The sequence below is a fragment of the Panthera uncia genome, assembly GCF_023721935.1.
Source record: "Panthera uncia isolate 11264 chromosome C1 unlocalized genomic scaffold, Puncia_PCG_1.0 HiC_scaffold_4, whole genome shotgun sequence".
In the NCBI taxonomy this organism is placed as follows: Eukaryota; Metazoa; Chordata; class Mammalia; order Carnivora; family Felidae; genus Panthera; species Panthera uncia.
In genome coordinates this window covers 95,164,363-95,173,972 of record NW_026057585.1, presented here as the reverse complement: position 1 = coordinate 95,173,972, position 9,610 = coordinate 95,164,363, and the positions used below count along the sequence as shown (strand labels likewise).

The 9,610-nt window shown below is 48.3% G+C and overlaps 1 protein-coding gene across 1 annotated transcript in view; it reads left to right on the top strand.

Annotated features, from left to right (window-relative positions):
- The first annotated feature begins 2,362 nt into the window (after positions 1-2,362).
- Positions 2,363-9,610, top strand: part of PDPN (podoplanin) — a 28,407-nt gene continuing 21,159 nt past the window's right edge. Inside the window, 2 exon segments of the mRNA XM_049618054.1 lie at positions 2,363-2,615; positions 2,617-2,705. Coding sequence (XP_049474011.1) covers positions 2,404-2,615; positions 2,617-2,705 — 301 coding nt within the window. The 5' untranslated portion in view covers positions 2,363-2,403.

Below are 9,610 nucleotides of genomic sequence, written 5' to 3'. Positions count from 1 at the left end.
ACAGAATCCGAAGCAGGCTCCAGGCTCTGAGCTGTCAGCACAGAGCCCAACACAGGACTCGAACTTAAAGAACTGTGAGATCCTGACCTGAGCGGAAGTCGGCCACTTAACTGCCTGAGCCACCCAGGCGCCCCGCCCCTCAGTGTCTTAATTTTAACCAGCCAGTCCTCACACAAGTTTGATGCACATTTGTTCTGGAAACCCCTTTGGAAACATGTTCCTTATATACAAAATGGGTATTATCAGTGTTCTCAACCCAAGGGGTATTTTGAAGATTAAGTGACACAGGGCTCTGGTTCCTGGTGAACAGAGAAAATGTCACTATTATCTTACCAGTCACTGTTTTTGGAGCACAAGCTATTTCAAAGACTGGAGGCATCTTCCGGCATGTACTTTACTTGTTTCCTTCTTCCCCTCATCTGGGCTGGTCTCAGGCTGCCAGGTCCATTATGCTTCACTGCAGCTTCTTGGCCCAACCTTGAGTCACTCAGATGACCTCTGCCTCCTACCCCTGTGCCCGAGACAGCATCTCCTGTCTCTCCTGTGCTGTCTGCATTTTCAGGAAGGTCCCTCACCAGCTTCTGTAGCCCACTCTTCCCAGTTACTCAAACCAACAGCACCTAGACCACGTCCATAGACTCCCCTGGTCCTCCCTCTCTCCCCGACCCCAGGATGGCCTCCAACAGGATGCAACTCTCTATCACATCCTCCCTCCTCCATCATCCACCAGAAGGTCGGGTGACCAAACTTGTAGAATCTAGACACATCCCTGGGGAGAGGGTTGGCAGTGGGGGTGGGGAGAGGGGCATCTCCTTGAGTAGTAACCTAGCCCCAGCTCCACTCCAAACTAGCTGAATTTAACCCATCCCTACCACACAGGCTTCATTTCACCCCTGTTCCCAAGTGAAGATGGGCTCTTCCTCCCTTTCTTTCTCTCTCTTTAGAGTGGATTTGCATCTTTTCTCCATCTAACAGGCTCAACAGATGATACGTGTATCATTCAGTCTGTGAACAAACATTCCTGGTAATGCAGTAATAATAATCTATTAACAAGATGGGAGAGGCAGTCAGGTTATCTTCTCTATCCCTTTTATCTTTACCTTTTCAACCCCTTGACCCAGGGTCCCTTCCCTCTCTTTAGGTCAGGTTTCAGCTCCTATCTTGTAGCCCCAGGATAAGACATTGCCTAGACCTTTAGAAATGTGGACTCTCCCCCACCGCAGACCCTCAGAAGCCCACCTGCATCTAACAGCACTGAGGCGTGTCACCTTGGTGTTTGAGAAGCGAGGCCTCTGGACAAAGTTCTACACTGGTTTAACAAGTGAATTCCCAAAGGGTCTGATTTAAGGAGTTGGGGGGTGGAGCCCAGGAATCTGAGCTTTTAAAGCAACCTCCCCCTTGTGATTCTTATGACAAAATAAATTTGGAATCAGGGTCTGGGGATGAGGATCTGAAAATAACCAACTTTCATACCAGTCAGGAGCTTTGGGGCATTCGTCTACGGTTCAGAAGGAAAAAAAGTAACACACACACACACACACACACACACACACACACACACACCAAATTTGCCTATTGCTAACATCCAGTACCTGAGAAACGGCTTAAACCAGTAAAGCAGGGATCATGAGTCCAAATTCCAGGATTAAAAAGGATGAGTGTCGGCTAGAAGTGGACACAGATTTGGTGACCAGGTGGGGCCTTTGACATTCCTGGGCTACGACACCTCACTCACGGCACACGGCCGTCCATCTGTCCGTCCGTCCAGCACCACAGCGCTACATCCAAAGGGAGGAGAAGCAGACCTCAGACTCAGCCTTTTTTCTAAAACTGCCAGAGCCAGGGAGTCCCCGAAAGTCCCCACCATCTCTCTCAGGCAGCCAGGACCCCACAGCCCACCTGCTCAGGTCCCCCAGACAAGGCACGATCTACCAGCCCGATCCGCCTCCGGGCCCACCCAGATGAGGACCGCCACTTTTGAAGAAAGCCGTCAAATTCAATATTTGCAAGAACAATCCCATGCTTGGTTCTAAAATTATTGGCCACACAAGGAAGAGTTTACTCCTCCTAACAAGAAAAACGTAGGCTTGTGCCTTACTCCTAAAACAAAGCAAAAAAAAACAAAAAACAAAAAACAAAAAACAAAAAAAAACCCCACAATAATAAAATAAAATATTTTAAAAACTAAATTGCTCACTGCCTGCGTCCCCTTTCCCTCCTGTTGGGGCTCAGGGCCCTCCACAAGCCCTGGCAGCCCCCCACAGCTGCAGCCCTGTAACTTTAAACCTGGCCTGAGGTCATCGCTTTCGTGCTAGCCAAACAGAGGCAGAGGGCGGTCCTAGTGAGCCCTGGACTGGGACCACCTTAGGGCCAGCTGCTCCCCGCCCTCCTCGGGAGAGATAAATGCTGACTCCGCTCTCACTCTCTGCAAAGTTTCCAACTGCAAAGTTTGCTCCTCCGCTGCTGTGGGGGAAGGAAGCTCGGGGACCCCTCCCGCGCAGAGGCTTTTGCTCCCCGCCTTCCAGCCTCTACTCTCTGGTTCCACTGGGCGAGGGCCTCTGGCTGCAGGGCTTTTTAATCTTCCCCTGGCACAGACACCAGCTGCACGGGCCCCAAAGAGGACCAGTCAACCAAGAAGATGTGGAAGGTGCCGGTTCTACTCTTGGTTTTGGGAAGCGCCTGGCTCTGGATCCCGGCAGAAGGAGGTAAGACCCAGCAGAACGGCTCCGGCAGGGTGGGGACGAGTGCGAGCTGGGACTTGCTGGAATGCCTGGGCCTGGTATTTGAAGTTGCCCAGGAGAGCAGAGGGGAGCTGGGAGTGTGCGTGTGCCCGCGAGGCTGGAGGACGCCGGGAAGGAGAGACGGTGGCTTAGCTGGTGCCGAGTCCCAAAGCAATGGCTAAGCAGGGTGCGAGGAGGAGACCCCGCATCCACGGGCAGCAGGGGTGGGGAGCAGAGAGGGATGTCCCTGCAGGGCAGGCCACCTCCTGCCCACCCCCTGCTCAGCTCATGAGACCTAGGGTAGAAGGCTAGAAGCAAGGAGCCTTCCCCTGGCTGGGCTGCGCTTTCCTATAGGGCTGTGCATGGGAGGAATGCACATGGCCTCAGAAGAAGTTGGCCCTGGGTATCAGGAGGGACACTAAGCAGTACTGGGGTGGGGAGGACTCCCCTGTGCGGCGATGGTCTCCCTCTGGTGGTCGCCTGGTCTTACACCCTGTGCGCAACGTGTTGGACACCCCGGGGACCCCCATCATTGGGATTGTCTGGAAGAGGCGTCAGTTATCCTCCATGGAGAGGATGCTGTGTGTAGCAGGACTGAGCGGAGGGCTCCTGAGTAGCGTGGGGCAGTGGAGGACTGTTGTGAGCCTTGAGGCATAAGCTGGTTTGGGGCCCTGTGTTGAACTTGGCCAACACCAATGACTGAGTGAGTGTTTGGTGTCTCCTTGGACTTTAACTGCATTAGATCTGCTGGTGGGGGCTCCGCCTGCCCGCCAGCTATGCTTCCCCCGTCCCTTTCCCTCTTCGGACTCTTCCATCCACTTTATTTTTATCTGTTTCCCCGCATAGAATATAAGCTCTGGAGAACAGAGCTCTGTCCTAGTCTTGATCCTTAGGGCCAAAACCACATCCGGCACGAAGTAGCTGCTCACTAAATACTGACTGGAGGAGCTGTAAGCTCACTCGTGATCTTTGGAGTTGGAGGTTGCTGAAAGGTAAACTCTTGTATTTTCCAAATGGAGGCTAGAGGAAGGTCTCGTACCAGAAAAAAAAAATCCTTCTGGGAGGGAGTGGCTGGTGGGAGGGTGGACCTCACCTAGGCAGCTATAATTCCACGCGAAGACAATAATACCCAGCCCTGGGGAAATTATACAGGGTGTACTACTCTGTGCCAGGCCGTCTGCTTCAGAGAGACTTGAGCAACTGTTTTTACAGGGCCGTGGGCTATTCATGGCAGGTCCTATCTTTGGAACTTCTCTTTCCACTGGAACATACACAGCTCTGCTCTTCACTTACGTTTCCCTTTTGGCGACACAGTGTGCAGAAGATACCATTTCGTGCTCCCCCGGGCCAAGGTGTGGGACACCCCCAAACTGAGCCTCATCCCAATTTAGCTAAGGGAAGGCAACAGCCAGGCAGGATCCTCTGTTTCCTCCTAGGAAAGGGTTGGCTGTAATTATCCTTACGCCAGTTTTTGAATGTCAGAGGTGCTTTAAAGGAGGGGTTTGCCTGAGGCGTGAACCTGACTTAGGCCTCTGTAAACCTTGTCTGAAAAAAAAAACAACAAAGAAAGAAAGAAAGAAAAGGGAAAAAAGAAAACAAAGCAAAAAAAACTACCAGCACAGTCGGTACTAAAAAATCTGTTAACTAAAAAATCTGTTAACGGCAGACACCCCCCCCCGATCTCCTCATCCCCACCCCCATCCCCCCCCCCGCTCCTCCCACCCCCACCCCCCTCCTGCCCCAAGCTGTGTGTGGACACTGAATTGCAGGGCTGCCTTCGAGCAGCTGAGGCCCAGGAGGGGTTTTGTCTGAGGATAATGACTGAGGCGATGTGAATATGGATGAATAACTTCATTGAGCTGGGCTATTGTGGGTCCTGTTGCGGAGTTGGGCCGGGGGTAATTATGGGGATGAATTTTATTATCCTTCTCACAGGATCCTACTCCCTACGGGGTTTCCCTCCTCTGCTGTATGATCTGGTTCAGTTTTGTACTCTGGTCCTATGTGTCGTCGTCTTTGGAGCTGAGTGGCTCCAGAGGGGTACCGTTGTCCGCACATCTGGCCTTCTCCTGGATCGTCAGGCCCCGCCCTCACTCTGAACTTTCATACAAAACACGTACTCCGGGGCCCATCCGGTATGGTTTCTTTTGTAAAATTCTGCAGGCTGCTGCTTGCTACAGACCCACATGTGATTTTTCCGGGACCAGTCCACCCAGGATTAATCATGCGGTGAACAAATTTCCCTGTGATTTCCCCGAAACTCTTGGCAGTGAGTTTCAGAGGCCCTGAGATCTTCATGAGCTGCTGAGAGTTTCTGTTCACTTAAAGACATCTATCAAGCATTTAATAAACACCAGATCTGTTAGAGTCTTCGCGAGGGAAGTCTATCCCTTACACTGGTGTGTGAGATCCAAGATAGCATTTAATGGAAAGAAAAAACACATTTTTAAGAAGGATCCAAGTGCGAGAAGGCGAAGTCAGAACTTGGCGGATAAGGCAGGACCCTGGCTGAGCGGAGGTATACGACTCCTTCTCTCTTTCTCTGGCCTCTAAAATGAGTGGTCCATGAGCAACTCTCTACCAAAGAATTGTAAAGCCCCCAAACCTTGGCGTGACAGTGAGTGGTCTGGCCGAGTGGGGAGGACACCACTTCTCTCCCATTTCCACCCCCGCCACGTGCTAGGAATGTCATAGTTCCCTCATTTAACCATGGCAACTCCTTAAATTATACATCACTATCTTCAGAATATGCCAGAACTGGGTTTCCGAGATGGGTCTAACTCCAAACCCCAGGCTCTCTTCACTACATTACAAAACCACATAAGAACCAAAAGTTGAACTTGAAATTGAAGGTTTGTGTCATTTTAAGCTCCTTAAACATGAATATATATATAATAATATTATAATATAAATAAGTATAAACATATTTTATATATTTATATATATAAGTAATTATATAATTTTAATAATTATATAAATTTAAATTTAAATAGTTTATATATTATATAATTTATATAATTTAAATATATAAATATACAAATATACAAATATATAAATTTAAATAATTTATATAATTCTATAATTTGTATAATTATATATAAATATATATAATATATAACATAATATTATAATATATATATATAAAGGTATAAAAAGTCCTTTACATTAAATACTTGCTATAATATTCCTATAAGAATGAAGACATCACAGTACGTTGAAATAGGATTCATTAATTCCTTCCCCGTATGGTAATCGAGCATCTCCTGAGTGCTTGGTACAGGGCCAGGTACTGGATTTGAGCTGTGAGCACTTTCGGGAGAGGCACACCTAACATTACAAAGCATTCCCTGAAGTCTTCACCAGCAGAGCAACGGACCTGTGCTTTAAATTCCATCGGCTTATCTGAATATTTGTCATATTTCGGGCTCCAAGAACAGGCATGCCAGGTTACAACTTGTGGAAATGTTTCAGGGGAGGATGTAGAGGACAAAAGACCCAAATGCCCAGCACTACCCTGGTGAAACTCATTTGAATAATCTGAATAAGAGCCTGCAAGGCTCTCGAAGGAAGCCTTGCCATTCCTGCCACCCTGAAACCCCTCCAGGAAACCCCCAGCGTGAGCGATTTGTTGGAAGAGAATCAAATGACTGGGGGCACGGGGTGGGGAGCCCTCCTACAGCCAAGTCAACAGTTATCAAGATAAGTCTTGATAGATTCCCATGGTGGGGGGAAGATAAGAAATGAAGCAACCTCGATTGAAATTTTGAATCCGTTCCCTACTGATTTCTTAAAACTTTGGGGGAAGGAAAGAGATCAGGCATTTGATCCGAGGGCTACAGGATAGAGCCAGGTTAGGGAACAGCTGGAATTCTGCCAACTTCATGCAAGTGGGGAAAATGAGGTGACAGCTTCTTTCCTCCTTGCCCCACTCCAGGGCCCATCAACCACTGGCGCCTGGTGGGGGGACCAGTCCAAGGCAAGAATTCCCTCGGGCTTCACACACAGGGGTGGGCAGGCTCTCCCTTCTTTTTGTCTGGCTGGCTGCCTTTGCCTGGGGAACTGCTCAGAGGAGGTGGGTTTGCCCTCTGAGGGGAATCACGCTGAGTCCAGAAGGAAGTCTGCAGATCTGAGCACCTCATTCACTTAGTTGTCTGGGGAGCTTGCAGACTGAAATTGTTTGGGGCAACACTCAATTTCATGCAGGGGGTGGGGGGAAATCAACAAAAGGATAATCATCTTTCTGGAGGATGATGGGCTCTCGACCAGGGTCCGGGGGATAGAGCTGCCAATGCCCCAGGCAGTGGAGAGAGTATCACTGAACACAGGGAGTAATGAATGACATTGACATTGTTAACGTGTACAGCATGCAAAGTACTGTCAATTACACAGACAACAGATAGGAAGCAGGGAAGGGGTGCTAGAAGATGTGATGAGAATGCAGTATTTTCCTGCAATTCATTACGATGTCTCTATCCAGGAGAATAAGACGCAACTTAGCATTGAAGGCTGTTATCAATAAATAGTGTCCTGCCTGAGGAAGAAGGTGTCAGTTTGCTGAGAATCTAGAAAGGGAGAGAAAAGTGATGAGGATTTGATGACGGTAAACCCGCCCTACCCAAGGAATTCATTTATTTACCAAGTACGTATTGAGTGACTGCTTTGTGAGTCAGGCAAGGCACATGTAATCCCTGTTTACAGCTAGTATGCGAGAGATCCTATCTGGTGGCCATGGGTGTTCTGATCCCGGTCACAGTGACTGTTCTATGGTGAATCAGGGACCTCTGTTCCATCACAGTCTGGAAATGTACTCCACGCAAGAGCCCCACCCTTTGCCTTTGTTTTATACACACCAAACAGCATCCCAGGTAGTTCACTCCTGAGAAGGGCATGCTGTGTATGGCGTTGGAAAGCTGTCTCCTGTTGGAAATAAACTATTTGGTTTCCTGGCCTCTTGTGAATTTGGCTGATGGGAAACAGTATCATCTGAGTTGGATCACCCCATAGTAAGATTAAATTTCTGGATCTATACAGCCAAGGGGACTGGATTCTGGTTGGGTGGTGGTAACAGCAGTGACTATGTAATAGCAGCTAACCTCTACTGGGTGCTTAGCAATTTCCAGCACTCTCCAAGCCCTGCTTCATTTAATCTGTGCAGCAGACCTACAAGGTAAGAACTATTTGCATTTCATAGGCCAGTGAGGAGGCTCAGAGAGGTTCAGTTACTTACACACACAGGCAGGTAGTAAATAGCAAAGGTGAGACTTGAATCCAGGCAGCCCAAGCCCAGAACCCATGCTCCTAACCACTCAACGCGACACCCACCCATACTTGGGCTCAAGGCTTCCAAGGACACCCAGAAAATCAGCCAATTGGTTTCTTCAAGTACCCTTACAGTAACAACATCACTTGGTATTTGTTAGATGCATATTTCAGATTGAAGAGCTAGCTGGCGTTGGGGTACCAAACTGAAGGTCATGGTCCTGCCCCTTTACATATTTATAGGACACACATGTTATTAAGAACTTAAGAGCTAAGGGTGGCTCAGTTGGTTAAGCCTACGACTTCAGCTCAGGTCATGATCTTGTGGTTCACGAGTTCGAGCCCTGTGCTGACAGCTCAGAGCCTGGAGCTCGCTTCAGATTCTGTGTCTCCCTCTCTCTCTGCCCCTCATCCACTTGTACTCTGTCTCTCAAAAATAAATAAAAACATATTTAAAAAATTAAAAAAAAAAAACACTTTTAAGAGTGAAAGAAGGAACACGAAGCGGGATCGCAGCTCACAGAGAGAAGCAAGACAAGTGGGTGTGGTGTAAGTGTAAAAAGAACATACAAGACAACATAAAACAGCATGTCCTGAGCAGCACAAACCATTATGTGCTCAGAGTCTGGAGATGAGATTCTTGTGGTTGTCAACAGTTGGAAAAAAAAACCCATATGGGGCAGATGGGAATTGATCTTGACTGTGAAAAATGGTAGGATTGGCCGGACAAGGTGGCAGAGAAGGGCAGTCCAGGCAGGAGAGACTGCTTGAGCAAATGCACGGGAGTTGGAACAACCTGGAGTTTGTGTGGGAAGATGCATGGAGGCTCACTGGTGTTGGAGGAAGGGAAGTCAGGGAGAAGGACGAACCCCTGATGAGTGAGAGAGTTGGACCTTTTTTTGTAGGCAATAGGCAGTAACCGCAAATGGGAGTGAGGTGGGCCATGAATTAGCAGTTGTCAGAAAAAAAAATGATGACAGGAACCATATGGGATTGAATCTAGTTTATTGGACCAGTGGGGTGGGGTGGGATGGGGGGGTCAGGAGATAAGAGACTAAGTGTGGTAACAACAGAATGGGGGGGGGGGGTGAGGTCAGATTTGGGGGAATCAGAGCCAGCTACTGACTTGTAGCTCAGTATTTCCTGATTTCTTACTCTTCCCTCATTTCCTGCGTTCTTACTATTCGCCTCTTAACCACACAACACTATTTACATTTTTTTATCCATAGGTAACTCACATATCATAAAATGAACCCTTTCCAGTTGAAGAGTCAGGGGCACCTGGCTGGCTCAGTCGGTGGAGCGTGTGACTCTTAGGGTTGTGAGGTTGAGCTGCACGTTGGGTATAAAGATTATTTAAAAATAAAATCATAATGGGGCACATAGGTGGTTCAGTTGGTTAAGCGTCCAGCTTCAGCTCAGGTCATGATCTCCTGGCTTATGAGTTCGAGCCCCGCGTCGGGCTCTGTGCTGACAGCTGGGAGCCTGGAGCCTGCTTCGGATTCTGTGTCTCCCTCGCTCTCTGCCCCTCCCCTGCTCATGCTCTGTCTTTCTCTCTCTCTCTCTCAAGAATTAAAAAAAAAAAAAATTAAAAATAAAATCATAAATAAATAAAATAATCAAACCCTTAG